This window comes from Desmodus rotundus, chromosome 1, assembly GCF_022682495.2.
Source record: "Desmodus rotundus isolate HL8 chromosome 1, HLdesRot8A.1, whole genome shotgun sequence".
In the NCBI taxonomy this organism is placed as follows: Eukaryota; Metazoa; Chordata; class Mammalia; order Chiroptera; family Phyllostomidae; genus Desmodus; species Desmodus rotundus.
Genome location: NC_071387.1, coordinates 3,769,123 through 3,785,349, shown reverse-complemented (window position 1 = coordinate 3,785,349; position 16,227 = coordinate 3,769,123). Strand labels below are relative to the sequence as shown.

At 56.1% G+C, this 16,227-nt stretch overlaps 1 protein-coding gene across 1 annotated transcript; it reads left to right on the top strand.

Moving 5' to 3' along the window:
- The first annotated feature begins 2,377 nt into the window (after nt 1-2,377).
- Nucleotides 2,378-7,986, top strand: PRRT1B (proline rich transmembrane protein 1B). Its single transcript, XM_053919602.2, has 4 exons — nt 2,378-2,495; nt 5,611-6,074; nt 6,401-6,544; nt 7,466-7,986. Exons 1-4 carry the CDS (start codon nt 2,486-2,488, stop codon nt 7,613-7,615), a joined length of 768 nt encoding a protein of 255 aa, XP_053775577.1. The 5' UTR covers nt 2,378-2,485; the 3' UTR covers nt 7,616-7,986.
- Nucleotides 7,987-16,227: the final 8,241 nt, after the last annotated feature.

The following is a 16,227-nucleotide window of genomic DNA, read 5'->3' as shown; positions in this document are numbered from 1 at the left end:
AGTTTTGGGAAATGGATTTTGCTGATAATTTCCAGAGGCATAAGCAAGAAATGACCCAGGTCGAGTTAGTCGTGCAAAATAAGCTGGGTTCAGCTCAGCACACCTGAGCTGGCTTTGCTCCAGGAATGACCACGGCTGGTCTCCGTTTGTTCTTGGTCCTAACAAACCCTGCGAGGTGGGTACCATCATCACCCCCACTTTCCTGCGGGGGAAATTGAGGAGCCAGTGGTTTCAGGGCTGACTCCCCCGAGGTCTGCGGCTGCAGGTGGACTTTCCGGTCAGGGAGGCAGCGCACATTCACACACATGCGCACTCCAGACAGAGAAGTGCCCAACCTCCCCGTACTGAGACGAGAAAGGGAAATCCAACCCTATTCAACAATAGGCCCTTGAATGGAGGAGGTCGTCCTAGCCAGCCAGTGGTGGGAGCTGAGCTGCCCTTAAAGGGGCCGGGACCAGGTCGTGCCTTGGGGCGTGGGGATGGAAGCCACAGGCCCCACACAGCAGCAGGGTTCTGGAACTGGTCCTCTGCACACAGCTGGAGCCTAGAAGGGACTGTCCTTCTTCGAGCCTGGGGCAAACCGCTAACCAGGGGCCCTGGGTAGGAAGAGAGTCATCCCCAAGGAAGTGGGACTTGGCCTGCGCTGCCTCAGGCCATCCGCGCCAGCAGAAACCCCAGACAGTAACAAAAATGGCCGGCCCACTGCTGGTCACTTCTCCACGGCTCCCTGGAGACAAATGCAAAACTGCCTCACATCCCAGGCAGGGTGTGGCACCCGCAGGGCAGCTTCACAAGATAGGTCCTGCCTGGGAGGAACTCACCGAGATTCCAAAGGCGGGAGGACAGCTGCCACCTGTGGACTGATAGGCAACAGGTGCTGCTGATGGGCCACCTTGTACCTGAGACTCTGGAGGTGAATCGCCACTGTGGAAAGGATTTTATTGGGTCGGCCAAAAAGTCCATTAGGTCTTTCCGTCCAGTGGCTCTAGTAGCGCTTGTCTTTAACTTCATTTGAAACAATTTTGTTAGATTGTATTGTGACAGCTGCCATATCAGCGTGTGTGTTTTAAAACAACTTACCAAAATCGGTGAATTTTTGTGCATTGTAATATTGAAGGTGGAAGAAAATGTGCAACATTTTTGGCATATTGTGCGTTAGGATTTCAAGAGAGGTAAAAATGCAACTGAGATGCACACGCAAAAAGGTAGAGATCTGTGCGGTGTGTGGAGAAGGTGTGTGACTGATCAAATGTGCCACGTTCCTTGGTACTACTGACGCTTTGGCCAAATAGTTCTCTGCCGTGGGGCTGTCTCACGCACTGGAAGGTGTTCAGTGGCACCCCTGGCCTCTCCCCACTAGAAGCCAATACAGGGAGAGAGCCGACATAATTCAGAATATCGAAGTCAGTAAAATTGTTGGTAAAAATGAAAAATGTGTCTTATTTTATGGAAAAAACAAGGGGACTTTTTGGCTCACCCAATTCAGTGGGTCTCTCGAAGTGAAGCCGTGATTCCCAAACGCAACACGTAATCCTGAGCGGGGCTCTGGGCTGGCCGAAAACGCGTCGGAAAAGCCGTTATGGGGCCTTGCAGCTGCTCGCTGAGTTCAACATGATTTTCAAGAACAAAGTTTTAAAAACCGTTTGAAGAGGAAGTACATGGATTAGACGGCGGGACAACAGAGAAGACACTGGGAGGGGGGGTAATGTGGATGTTAGGAGCCGAATGGGAATTGCAATGAGAAGTGAAGGCGCCGCAGTGTTGGGGGGAACGCCCCTCGCGCGGGGCGTCGCTGCGGCTTCCGAGTGGGGGGTGCCGCACTCCGGGCTGGGGTGCCGCAGGGGCCACGCGGGGGTGCGCCCTGTGCTTCCGAGATGTAGCGATGCGGCCCCTGACCGCCTATTTTGCAGGAGGAGCTTCGGGCAGGTAATTCAGTTCCCGTTCCAAACCTCTTCCACTCGCTGCGTCCAGCTTCCCCCGGTGAATCTCGCCTGCGGCGACGATTACTGCGCCGACCCGAGGGCGACTCTCCCTTTCCCCCCCTTCCTTCCCTCACTGCGGAGCCCGCGGCCTCTGCGGCTCGCGCGGTCCGGTCTGCGCACCTCTCCGCGCCGCCTCCAGCGGCCCCCAAGGCCTTCCCCGCCCCGTGGGCATTTGGAAGCGGCGCCCTGCCCTTTCCCCATTCTGCCGGGCGGCTGCCCTCCTCCCAGCGCCTGCACCGCCGCCGAGCGCCGCCGAAAACCTCGACCGCGACCTCCCTCCCCCCGCGGTGGGCGGCACGCAGGTTGGGCCCCAGCGCCCGGGCGCGCGGGAGCCACCTGTTGACACAAACTCGGGCTACCCAGGCGGTCAATTATTAACCGGCCGCGCAGCCGGCACCAGGAAACCCGAGCCGGCGGCGAAAGCGGAGCCGGGCCCGACGGCGGCGGGAGGCGCCGGGCGCAGGAGGTGCGCCGCCCCGCCCGCCCCGCAGCCGGCCCGCGCCATGAACGCAGGTGAGGACGCGGGGGGCCCGGTGCGCGCTGCGCGACCCCCGGCCCGGGGCCCCGGGGTCCCCGCGGCGGGCCGGCGGGCGCAGGGGCGGGAGCGTCTTTCGGCGGGGCCCCAACGCCGCGCTGCCCTGGGACAAGCCCCTCAGAACCGGGGTGGGGGGGGGCGGGGGCGGGGGCTGGCGTGGACAGTTCGGCAGGTTAGGCTGTGTCCCCCTCCAGCTTTGCGGGCGCCTCGGAGGGTTAGGAAGGGGCGGCCTTCGGCGTGGCCTCGGGCCCCTGCAGCCCCGCCTCGCCCCCCAGGGCGGGCAGCAGGGACTCGCGCAGTGGAAGTTTGGGTGCATTTTCCACTCTGCCCCCTCTGGCCACGCTGAAGTCCTTAGAGCGGGGACAATGGCCACCCTGGCCAGGGGGCAGAAACAGGACCAAGAGGAGGGAAGGGACCCCAGTGACGGAATCAGAGGCCCCGAGAAGGGGCGCGAGCTAGAGAGATGGGCAGACGAGGGCGCGACGGCGGAAAGGCCCGTTCAGGGAACCCCGACGGCCCCGACCCTAACCAGGCGCTGGAAGGGGCGGTGAACCGAGAACCCGCTCGCCTCCCAGCGCCTGCCCCCGGCAGCCCCGCTGCAGGGAGCTGGGGGTGGCGGACGGCGCAGAGCGCTGCCTGGCGCTCCAGGGACACCCCGGGGCGGGAGGGAGACGTGGATTTCTTCGGCCACCAGCTCCCGTGCGCGGACGCGGCGGCGAGAAGAGGCGGCTGGCTTGGCTCCAGCCGCCGCCGCCCGCGACCCTCGAGCCCTTCCCCACCCCACCTGCCGGCGCCCTCCCCTCCGGAATGTCCCGCCGAGGCCCGGTGTCCAGAACCCGAGAGCCCCGCCGGCGCATTTATTTACTCTGCGGCCGTATCTCCGCGCCATCGGCCCAGGTATGTGCCCTGGCGGGGCCCGGGAGGCTGCGGTTTGGGTTTGATAACAGGCGCAGCGGCCGGGCCTCCCGCGGGGACCCACTCGGGAGCCGCCCTGCCGGCGGAGGCGCGGGTCGCCGCCTGGGCCCGGTTCTCGCAGCTGTGGAACGGGGTTTAGAAGCAGAAAAGCGCAGGGAGCGTGCGGTTGCCTTGACCGTTTTAAAGCTCCAGCCCTTGGCTGGGTGGGTGAGGTTGGGAGATGCCCTGGAAACCCAGGGCGGGGTCTGGCCGGTGCCTCCCCCAGGGATATTTAGGTCACCCGCCCCCGCCCCCAGTGGATCAGCGGCCCCTCGGCCCCCCACCCTGGTCCTCCCGGAAGAGCCCAGCTCTCTGGATCCAACTCAACAGTCACACACCTTTCGGACTTGGAAGTGCGGACTTACTGCCCGAGAGCTTTCACGCCCTCCCCGCCCCTCTTCCGGCTTCCCCAGGCTGGCCAGACACCCTAGCTTTCGAGGGCAGGCGGCCGGGGTCAGTCGGTCGAGCGCCTGCTGCTTCGCAGGGTGCACAACTCATCCACCCCACAACCCCGGTGGAGGCGCGGGGCCCCTGGACACGGAGGAGGGGCGAGGGAGGGCTGCTCTGCCCTGTCACGCCTGACTGCTCCCTTCCCCTCCTCGCCTCTGTGTGCTGTCGCCCGGGTCCCCACGCAGGAGTGGGGCCACGTCCCATCCGCCCTCCGCCTGTGTTCAGGCTCAGCCCATGTTGTCTCTCCCCGTGTGCAGCCTGGGCCTCCTCCCCACTCCCCTGCGCAGGGTCCGGGCGCCGGCTGCCATGGGAAGGAAACCTTGTACCCGTTGCCAATGGGCTTTTGCTGTGTAACAAACCACCGGAGACTGAGTGGCTTAAAACAAGGCCTTTGTTACTACTCATGACTTCTGCGTCTATTGAGATAACCGTGTGATGTGTAGCCTTCACGGGGTTACTGTGGTGTAGCATGTTGGTGACATGTGGTGTTAAACCGTCCTTGCATCCCGGGAATAAGTCCCACTTGATCATAGTGTACGATCCTTTCAATATATTGTTGGATTCTGTTTGCTAATGTTTCATTGAAGAATTTTCGCACCTGTGTTCATCAAGGACATTGGCCTCTAACCTTTTTTTTTCCCTTGTGGAGTCCTTGTTGATTCTGGTCTCAGGTAATGCTGGCTCTGTAAACGAGTTTGCGAGCGTTACCTCTCTTCTGTTTCTGGAAGAGTTTGAGAACAATTGATGTTAATTCTCTGAATGTTGGCAGAATTCACCAGCGACGCCACCCGGTCCTGGACCTCTGTCAGGAGGTGTTGACTACTGGTCTCATCTCCTTATTAGGAACCGCTCTGTGCGGATTTTCCTTCTGGATTCAGTCTCGGCAGATGTGTGTTTCCAGGAATTTACCCATTTCTGCTAGGTTGTCAAGTTTGTTGGTTTATAGTTTTCATAGTAGTCTCTTTCGATCCTTTGTATTTCTGTGTCATCAGCTGTACCATCTCTTTCATTTCTGACTTCGAATTTTCTCATGTTTTTTCTTGGTGAGTCTAGCCAAAGGCTTGTCAGTTTTCTTTATCTTTTTAAAGAACCAACTCTTCATTTCATTTATCCTTTCTATTGTATTTTTAGTCTATATTTCATTTTTCTTCACCCTGATCTTTATTTCCTTTCTTCTACTGACTTTGGGCTTCGTTTGTTCTTCTCTACCTAATTCAGGGGCCTCTGAACCCCTGCTGCCAGGTGCTGTCTCCGCCCCCACTCAGGTTTTGTCCCCTTTGCTCTTAGTGACCCCCTGGCCCTTTGATGCCACTCGATTAGCCAGGGTCTGGCAGGTCCTGAGCGCCTTCCCCAGCTCCCAAGCCCAGAGTCTGATTGTCTCAGCTCCTCTCCTTGCCCCCCCCCCCCCCCCGCCCCGGGTCTCAGGACAGCCTCCCAGCCAAGGCAGGGCCTGCCTGCCCGCCCGCCGGCACCTCATCTCTCTGAGCCTCCATCTTCTTGTCTTGTCTCTGCCCTGTGGGGGAGAGTCTTCAAGGGCCCAGTGTGGACAGGCTCTGTCTGGCACGGGCATGGGAAGGGCCAGGATCCCACTGTGACTTCCTCCACGGGACGGCTGCTTTGGGGCCTTGGGAAGGAGTCCCGCCTGGCCGTGTCCTCTTGGGGTTTGTGACCTCTGCTGTTTCTTCCCAGGAGCGGACACGAAAGGGGGCACCGGCCCCGTGGCCCCCGAGGACCCCGAGGGCCCAGAGCTCCCGCAGCTCCCGCGCCGCCCGCAGCTGCTGGACGAGGACGAAGGGCCCCGTGAGGAAGCTGCTGCGGATGGGGCCAGTGCCCCAGCCCCGGAGGACCCCTCAGCTGACTCCCAGGCTGAGGCTGAGGCCTCGGCGGTGTCCCCTGTCCAGGCCCAGGCCACGGGCGATGCCAGGCAGGGTCCCAAGGTGGCGGCCGGCGGCATCCCCAACATCGGCTTCGTGGGCGAGCCGCCACCCTATGCGCCGCCAGACCCCAAGGGCGTGCACCTGCTGTACCCCCCCTTCCCACAGGGAACCGTCCTCTACCAGCCCGGGCCCTCGCCCCAGGCCCTGTACCCGCCACCCGCCACGCCCCTCTACCCCGCACCCACCCCGCCGCAGCTGTTCACGCCCTTCCCTGTGGTGAGTGGGGTACCCCCAGCCCGTGGTCACCCTGCTTGATGCCCGCTCCATGCCCACCTTACCCCCCGTCCACCCCTTCCCTCCCACTTACTTGTGCCCCGCTTGCCCCTCACTTGATGCCCACTCACCCCTACTCTTTCATCCCTCACTCTCCCCCACTGGCCGCCCCTCCCTGGGTGGGAGGGTTTGGCTCACAGACATGGACACGCAGAGGTGACTGGACCCTATGGAGCGATTTGCAGAGGGCAGAACTGAGAGGACTCTGGGGGCGGTGACGGGCAGGCTGAGGAGGGGCAGGGGACCTGACCTGGCCTGTCTACCCGCAGTACAACAGCGCCCTGGCTGCCGTGCCGGGCCCCGCCACCATCGAGCACAGGCCGCTGCCCAAGGACTACATGATGGAGTCCGTGCTGGTGACGCTGTTCTGCTGCCTGCTCACCGGGCTCATAGCCATCGTCTACTCCCATGAGGTGGGGGGCGGCCGCCTGTGCCCAGGTGGGGGGCAGCGGCCCACAGCCCCTTTCGCAGCAGCTGGGTCTCTGGTGTCTCTCTCTCGGGAAGGAGGCAGGGATGGGGGATTGGTGGCCCTGGGGCCCTGGCCCCTGTTTTGGGGACACCTCCTTCTGTCTTCTGCCACTGCCCCCTACCTCTCAAGGTCTGCGCTAGGAAGTTTGGCTGAAACGATGCTCACTGAAGGTGTGAATGACTACAAGGCCCCAGACACTGCCCCTCCCGGGGGGCTCGTGTGTGGTGGGGACAGGCTGCCACCCCCCACCCTCTCATTTCTTCTACCCACCTGTCTGCTCACCCACTCACCCACCCCCTTATCCACCCACCCAGTCACCCACCCAGCATCTCGATGGCTGCCTCCCTCCTCCCGTCCCCACCACCCCTCACAGGGCCACGCTCTGGGTGCCCAGTGGTGTCAATTCGAGGACGTTCTCTCAGACGGAGCAGGCGAGCCTCTGGGGTCTTCCGCCCGAGGTGGACTCGGCTGTGGCCCCACTGCCCCCACCGCCCCCACCGCCCCCACCGGTCAAGCTCCCCAGTTATCAGCCAGGACTGGGAGAGAGGCCCCTCTCAGGACAGCTCAGGGTGGGGCTCTGGAGGCCACCCCCTGCCTGTGAATTCTGGCTCCGCCCCAGGGGTGTGGCCCTGGGCCAGTCACTTAACCTTTCTGAGCCTCTGTTTCCTCTCCTGCAAAGTGGGGGCTGCAGAGACACCCCCATCCATTGGGTTGTTGTGAGGGCTGCAGGAGCCACGTGTGGGGCAGGTGCCCCATTTCCAGCAGCCCCCACCTGCATGGTCCCCAGGCAGCCCCCACGCTTCTCAGGGTGTCAGCCTTGCAGTGCGGGTTGTGGGGGGCTCACCCTCACCCCATCTCGTTGCAGACCCGAGCGGCCCTGAGCCGGGGTGACCTGGCCCAGGCAGAGGAGGCCTCCCGCAAGGCCCGCTCCCTCGTGCTGTTCAGCCTGCTGTTCGGGGTCTTCGTATCCACCAGCTGGGTCATCTATGTGCTGGTGGCACTCTACCTGCCCTGAGGGCTGGTGGCTCTTCAGGGACCCGGGATGCCCAGAGACACCCAGCCCGGCCAGCCTCGCGTGGACTTGGATCCCTGCTGGTGGCCATCTGTCACCTACAGAGGGTCCCCGGGGGCAGCAGGGGGGGATTTGGAGCATTCAACACCTGTGGTGGGGCCTCGGCCCCACAGGTGGCCTTGGGCAGTGTCCTAACCTGCGATGGCCCAGGCCCCAGGCCCAGCTGTGGGTTGGGGGCCCCCTGGAGCCCCATTTCTATAGTGCCCCCTCCCGAGGTTTTGGGGGGGCTGGGCTGGCCAGCCCCGTGGCCCTTGCCCTCACCTTACCTATGGAACCTGTCCAGGGCCCAGAGCACTCAGTACCTTCAGCACCATGGGCGGGGGGGGGGGGGGGGGGGGGAGGGGGGTGGGGGGACACACCCCAAACCTTGGGTTCCACCACCGCCACCCCGCTTCCCCCTCCCCCTGGCAGCCTGACCCAGGGATCACGGGGCACAGCTGCTGGGCCCCCTCCTGCCTGGGGGCTGGTGGGAGTGGCTGCCACCCCCCGCGGCTCCTGCCTGGATGCGGTTCTGTGACCCCACCGCATCCAAGATCTGGCTCTCTCTGGCTGACCCCACGTCCAGGAAGCAAGGCCACCATGCCTGGGCAGTGCACGGGGACAGCCTGGGCAGAGCTCGCAGGCGCTTTCCCAGCTCCCGCAGAGGTCGGCAGCGTCTGTCTACGACCGGCCCAGGCCGCACCCGCCCCTCGGAGATGCGCTTGGCACCCAGGCGGCTCCTGCCGGCGTCAATGGTGGGGGGGCTCACCGGCAGGGGCACTGTAACCGACAGCAACTCTCTTGGCTGGTCCAGTCCCCAGCCCCAAGAACAGCCCTGCCTTCGGGGGTTCTGGTCTCCCCGGGAAGGAGGGTTTCTCATTTGTCAGACGGGGCCCTGGCACCGCCCGCCCCCTGAGTTGGGGGCGGAGGCAGTGAGGGCACCGTGGGCGTTCAGCCTGCTCCGTGCTCGTGGTGGGCACTCGGGCAGTGGCCGTGGGGGTTTCTGCTGGGTCTTCCCGGGGGAGAGCAGGGAGTGAGGGCCTCGCCGGCATCTTCAGGACGGCCGGCAGCCTCCCAGTGAGCAGCCAGGGAATCCGTTCGTGGGCATATTCCCGGGGAGGGGCCAGAGCTTCCCCCCGATTCTCAAAGGGGCCTGTGACTCAACAAGACTGACAACCACCTGCACCCAGAGAGGAGGGGGAGGCCGCGAGGAGCCGGGATTTAACGCGCGCCCCACGTGGACGGGGGCAGGGCTGGGGGCGGGGCCTCACTTTCCCGGAAGGCGCGGGGGCCGGGAGCGCGTCAAACGCGGGAATGCCTGGCAGCTACCGAAAAGGAGCAGGAGGTAACTGTTTAGGGCTCAATAGAGGCCAAAAAGTATTTGGTGGAATCCACAGCCACAGCTATTCTTACTAAATTCTTAAGTAAAATCAGAATAGAAAGAAATCACCTAGACCAGTGTTCCTTAACTTTAAAGTACGTGGGAAACACCTGGAAAGCCTTTTTTGTTTTTGTTTTTTAATTGATTTTATAGAAAGAGGGGAAAGGAGAGAAAGTAAAGAGAGAAACATCAATTTGTTGTTCTTACTCATGCATTCGCTGGTGATTCCTGTATGTGCCCCAACTGGGGACCGAACCCACAACCTTGGCCCATCCAGACAGCACTCTAATCATCCGACAGGCGGCCAGGGCCTCACCTGGGACACCTTAGGAAGACGCAGATTCCGATGCAGTAGGTAGGACCGGAGATTCTGCATTTCTAATGAGCGTCCAGGGCTGCTGAAGCTCATATGGGAACCAACACAAGGGCATGTTATGTGGGAGATTATTAAAGCCATTAGAAACCATTATAACCGGTGTCAACCCACTACGCCCCTCGTGGCTGTATTCACAAGTGTTTTAAGGTTCTAGCCCCTACTGTAAAAACAGCAAAGTGAAATGTGTGGTGTGAAAATCTGGAGACAAAAAAGTGATTTTTCTAGCTATAATATCAATGGATCAATGACTAAGTTAGAACAAGAGAACTCAGTAACATAGTTGGATACAAAATAAATACATAAAAGTCAATAGCGCCCTGGCTGGTGTGGCTCAGTGGACTGAATGCCGGCCTACAAAGCAAAGGGTGGCCGGTTTGATTCCCAGACTAGGGCGCATGCCTGCCTGGGTTGCAGGCCAGGTTCTCAGTGGGGGGTGTGCAAAAGGCAACCACACGTTGATGTTTCTCTCCCTCTTTCTCTCTCCCTTACCCTCTCTCTAGAAATGAATAAATAAATAATTTAAAAAATAATAGTCAATAGGAACAATTAGTTAAAGTAGAAAAAAATTGAAAGTTCCACTCAAAGTAGTAATAAGAACAGTAAAGTCAAGGAGTAAATTTAACAAGAATTATCTGGACCCAAGTGAATAAAATGATTTTTAATTTAAAAAGTTGTATATATAAAAAAAGCTGAACAAAAATATCTGGATAGCAAGATGTAATATAAATATATCTAGCATTCTGCCCTGGCTGGTGTGGCTCCGTGGGTTGAGTGTCCCACCTGTGAATCAAAGGGTGGGCAGTTTGATTCCCAGTCAGGGCACACGCCTGAGTTGCAGGCCAGGTCCAGTAGGGGGCGTGTGGGAGGCAACCACATATTGACGTTTCTCTCCCTCCCTTTTTCTCTCCCCCTCTCTAATTTTTAAAAGCTGAATGAGGGGGGACTGTCTTCACCAGATATTAACACCTCATAAAGCTACAGTAACTAAGGCAGCATGGCTTGGCCACAGAGATAGGTCAGAGAAAAATAACAGACTGCCCTGGCTGGTGTGGCTCCGTGGGCTGGCAGTCCTCCTGCAAATCTAAAGGTCGCTGGTTCAATTCCCGGTTGGGGCACATTCCTGGGTTTGGGGCTGGGCTCCCAGTTGGGGTGTGTGAGAGGCAACTGATTGATGTATCTCCCCCACATCGATGTTTCTCTCCCTTTCTATCTCTTCCTCTCTCTGAAAATAAAATAAATAAAATCTTAAAAAATGACAGACAATCCAGAGAACATCCCTACTATGTGTGGGAAGTTAAGACCTGATCAAAACGGTATTTTAACTGAGTCAAGGGGGCTCAGCAGAGTCGGCCATCCGGATGGGAAAAATGATTCTCATACTGCAGGTAAAAAATTCCACATGAATTCAATAGCTAAGTGTAGGATAATATTTTATGAATAGGAGAAAGCGTACTAGCAGGGTGTCCAACCTTTGGGCATCTCTGGGCTGCACTGGAAGAAGAGTTGTCTTGGGCCACACATTAAATCCACAGACAGGAACCATAACTGATGAGCAAAGTAGAGGTTTTAAGTAAATTTACCATTTGTGTTGGGCCTCATTCATAACCTCCGCGGGCCGTGGGGTGGACACCCCGCTCGGGGAGTATCAGTATAACTTTAGGGTGCTGGGGTGGAGGGCGCTCTACAATCTGGAACAGCATAGCGGGAAAGACCGGCAGATTTGAGTCCCACCCAATCAGAGAGCAACAGCTGGGGACCACGCGTTGACTTGCATTCAGCAGGTTGGGAAAGTATTAGAAAGGTTGAGCACATCCGCGGAACACGGGCCCTTTCGCTACGGGCGGGTGTGTAGCCACAACGTCCGTGGAAAGTGGACGAGTGGCGTCTACCCATAACAGCTGTGCTGCGTACTTGTGTGCATGGGCGTCAAAGAGCAGCGTCTAGGCGGACGTGTTGCCCGACGCAGGCAGCGGCAGACTGCCGGGGACCAAGGCGGGGCTGTGCCCTGCACCGCCGGATTTAAAATACGGCTGTGCGCATGCGCTGCGCCCCCGAAAGCCAGCGGAGAGAGTGTGCGTGCCTCTGAGTCGGCCCTCGCAGTTGCAGGGTGCACGGCGGTGCAGACGCGCCGTCTTCCCGAGGCTGCCAGTGCGCGTGCCGGACAGACACCGATCAGGCAGCGCAGTCAGACTGCGCTGAAGCGCGGGAGGAAAGGCGGCGGGAAAAGCCCACTGGAGAATCCGCCCTGATTTCAGGGGCGTTAATGCGCGCCAGTGCCCACGCTGGTGCGGCGCAGACGCGTTTGCCCTGAGTGGACGGGAAGGCGCTCCCGAGGAAGCGGGAACGCGTCACTGTTAGGCCCAGAGTTCCCGCCGTGGCGCTGCGGGCCCTCTTGCCAGCCCGGGAGGGCGCTCCCCTTGCTCCGCGGTCTCATCAGCCCCGGGTATCTGTCAGCCTCCGCGTTGCAGCCCCGCCTCCGGCCTGGAAGCTGCAGGGTGTTTCCTTCAGAGCGGCTTTGATTTGTGGCTCTCGGATGGCTCGTGACGTGGATCGAGCCCTTTATGATGTGCTCTTCAGCGATTCGGGCTCTCCTGCGTGATGTGCAGGTCTGGAGCCCGTTGTTCCCCCGGGCTGTTTTTTCTTACCCATCCGGAGGAGTTCTCCATGCATCCTGGGTGAGGTCTGTGTTAGACGCAGGTGTTGCAAACCTCACTCTCCACTTCACAGCTCCCTTTTCCCTCTTAGCGGTGCCATCCAACGAAAAGAAGCTCTCAGCGTGAATGTACAGGGTGGGGCAAATAATAATTAATAATAATACAGGAATAAACTCTGTTTCATGTACTTGCAACTGTAAACCTATTTTTATTTATTTTTTAAAAAAGATTTTATTTTAGAGAGGGTAAGGGAGAAAGAGAGGGAGAGAAACATCAGTGTGTGGTTGCCTCTCGCACGCCCCCTACTGGGGACCTGGCCCGTAGCCCAGGCATGTGCCCCGAGTGGAATCCTACTGGTGCTCAGTCTATTGAGCCACACCAGCCAGAGCTGTAAACCTGCTTTTTTAAAAAAGGATTTATTTTCAGAGAGAGGGAATGGGAGGGAGATAGAGAGGGAGACAAACATTAATCAGTTGCCTGTTGTTTGCACCCCATCTGGGGACCTGGCCTGCAACCCAAGCATGTGCCCAGACCGGGAATCAAACCAGCGATCTTTCCGCTTTGTGGGGCGAAGCCTAGCCAACGGAGCCACGTTGGTCAGGGCTATAAACCTACTTTTTGCCCCACCCTGTATTCAAGTTGATCTTTTCCTTTGTGGATAACGCTTTTTGTGGCTTAAGAAAAATCTCCGTACTGCTAGGTGATGAAAATATTTTCTTATATTGTCTTCTAGACCTAGATGCTTTTTTATATATAATAAGCTTATAAACAGCAACATTTATCTTTTAAGAAAAGATTTTATCCATTTATTTTTAGAGAGAGGGTAAGGGAGGGAGAAAGAGGAAGAGAAACATCAATGTGTGGTTGCCTCTCGCACGCCCCCTACTGGGGACCTGGCCTGCAGCCCCAGCATGTGTCCCAACTGGAAATCTAACCAGCAACCTCTTGGTTTGCAGTCAATCCACTGAGCTACACCAGCCAGGGCTAGACCTAGAAGCTTTATTGGCTTCCTTTCCCATTTAGATCTGCCGGCCTCCTGGAATAGATTCCAGGGTCTGTCCTTGTACCACACTCACCCGCTTACTGCGTTTGGGTGGCAAGTCTTGATATTGGGTAATCAAGGCCTGCCTCTGTCTTCAACAGTTTTGGCCATTTAAGATCATTTGTGATTATAATAAATTTTAGAATTAACTTTAGAATTAACGATTTTCACCAAAGTAAAGGTTGGGATTTCGACTGCGATTGCCTTACACCTGTGAATTAATTACCTTGGGCATAATCCACATCTTTGCAGAGTGCCGTCTGCTCCCCAACACACACACGGCGAATTTCCTTATTTATTCGGCACTTTCGAACATTTCCGTTGCTCTTGAGCCACACCGGGCAGTTTTTGTACAGAAATATTACACATTTTGTTAGTAGTCCTGGGTATTTGATTTTTGATGCTATTATAAATATGATCTTTTGTATTTTTGTTTGTTACTTGCTAATAAACAGAAAAACAACTGATTCTTGATTACTGACTTTGTCTCAAGCAATCTTTGTAAACTCACTTAACCCTGATAATTTATCTGTAGCTTCTGTTGAATATTCTCTCTGTGTGTTGACTTTTCTCTCTATATACTGGGGTTTTGTCTCCCTCTCCAATCCCACCCCTTCTGTGTGTGGTCCTTGCTTCCTGGGCCGCTGGGCCCTGGGACAATGCCCAGTAGACGTGCTGGCAGGGGCGACAGGATCTTTTTCTAAGTCAAAAAAGGAAGGCTTTCAACAGTCGGCCTTCCAAGACAAAGAGATATCCCTTTTCAGATTAAGGAATTACCTTTCTGTTCCTAGTTTGCAAAGTTTTTTAAAAGAATTATGCATCATGGATATTGAACTTTATTGCTTTTATGTATCTACCGAGAAAATCACTCTGCTAATGTGACTTAACACTGACACGCAAATGTGAAGTAACTTTTCAGTCCTGGAATAAACCCATCTGGACCGTGACCTATTATCTTTTTTATACATGGTTACACTCAGCTGAATATTTAGCTTAGGGTTTTCGCCTCTGTGTGCATGAGTGAAAACCGATCTGCAATTTTCATTTTTGTTACAGTCTCGGTATCGGTTATGGAGGCCTCATCACAAAGTTTGGAAATACTTCTTTTTTTTGGAACTCCTGCGTAAGATTAGAGTGACTTCTGGTGGGTTCCTGAGAGGTGTGTTAACCCTTCCCACCCAAATCCCAGGTGTGTCCGTTTCTCCTTGGAGTCCTGCTGCCTTTGCTTTATGTATTTTGAGGCTGTGAAATTAGATGCATATCAACTTAGAAATTGTTAAATTTTTAAAAAAGATTTTATTTATTTATTTTAGAGAGAGAGGAAGGGAAGGAGAAAGAGGAGAGAAACATCAATGTGTGGTTGCCTCTTGCGCGCCCCCTACTGGGGACCTGGCCCGCAACCCAGGCCTGTGCCCTCACTGGGAATTGAATTAGTGACCTTTCAGTTTTCGGGATGACAGCCCACTGAGCCACACCGGGCAGGGCCTCTCCTGCCTTCTTTTTGGTGGATTATTATTATTTTTTTAAAATTATTTTTTAAAGATTTTATTTATTTGTTTTTAGAGAGGAAAAGGGAGGGAGAAAGAGGGAGAGAAACATCAGTGTGTGGTTGCCTCTCACACGGCCCCCACTGGGGACCTGGCCCACAATCCAGGCATGTGCCCTGACTGGGAATCGAACCGGCGACCCTTTGGTTTGCAGCTTGTGCTCAGTGGACTGAGCTGCACCAGCCAGGGCTGGTGGATTATTTTTTTATTACTCTGTTTCCTCCTATTAGCTTGGTGATTAGACTTTGCTTTGCTGTTAGTGGTTCCCTACAGGACAATTTGCACTTCTGACTTCTCCACGTCTAATGTTTTGGTACTTTTATCCTCTTCCTAGACGATGCAAAAACTCATTCGAGAATAACTCCACGTACCCTGCCCAGGCTGCACTGTCGCTACGACTGCATCCCCTTTACTGGTCCATGCAGCGAGTCCCCACGCAGCTTTATCCACAGGGGCTGTTCTGACACTTCCGCCCTCTCCTGCACGTCTGGCCTCCCACCTGGGGTTGTCTTCCTTCTGCCCCCGAAGTTTTGTCTTTCTCACTGCGTGTCTGCCGGGATGGGTTCTGTTTTCGTTTCTGTGACAGTATCTTGGCTTTTACCCTCATTCCTTTTTTTCAATTATATTTTATTATGCTGTCACAGTTGTCCTGATTTTTTCCCGTGCCCCCCTCTACCCGGCACCCCCACTCCCTCAGGCAGTCCCCCCACCCTTGTCCGTGTCCATGGGCCGCGGTTGGCTGCTCCAATCCTACGCTGTGCTTTACAGCCCCGGGGCTGTTCTGTGACTACCTGTCTGTACTTCTTCACCCTTCACCTCTCACCCATCACCCCACAACCCCTCCCATCTCTTTATCTTTAATCTGTGGCATTTTAATCATGACGTGTCTTGGAGTGGGCCTCTTTGCATCCCTCTTGTTTGGGACTCTCTGTGCTTCCTGGACTTGCATGTCCATTTCCTTTACCAAATTAGGGAAGTTTTCTTTCACTATTTTTTGCAAATAGGTTTCCAATTTCCTGTTCTCTCTTCTCTTTCTGGCACCCCTATGAAGTGACTGTTGGAACATTTAAAGATGTTTCACAGGCTGTTTATGCTACTATCGCTTTTTGAGTTCTTTTTTCTTGTTGTTGTTCTGATTGGTTGTTTTTTGCTTCCTTATGTTCCAAGTCATTGATTTGATTCTCAGCTTCATCCACTGTGCTGTTGTTCCCCTGTAAATTGTTCTTTATTTCAACTAGTGAATCCTTAGTTTCTGACTGGATCTTTTTTATGCTGCTGAGGTCCTCACTAAGTTTCTTGAGCATCCTGATAACCAGTGTTTTGAACTCTGCATCTGATGGATTGTTTATCTCCCTTTTGTTTAGCTCTTTTTCTGGACTTTTGCTCTGTTCTCATTTGGGCCGTGTTTCTTTGTCTCCTCGTTTTGCCACCCACCCTGTGTTTCTGTGTATGAGGTAGAGCTGCTGTGACTCCGTGTGTTGGTAGCGTGGGCTAATGTAGTAGGTGTCCTGTGGGGTCCAGTGGCACAGCACCCCACACGCAAGCTGGGTACTCGGTGAGCCCTTTGTGTGGGCTG

Coding starts and splice junctions, on each gene's coding strand:
- PRRT1B (XM_053919602.2), top strand. Junction 6,075..6,400: donor TGTTCACGCCCTTCCCTGTG/GTGAGTGGGGTA, acceptor GTCTACCCGCAG/TACAACAGCGCCCTGGCTGC. Junction 6,545..7,465: donor CCATCGTCTACTCCCATGAG/GTGGGGGGCGGC, acceptor ATCTCGTTGCAG/ACCCGAGCGGCCCTGAGCCG.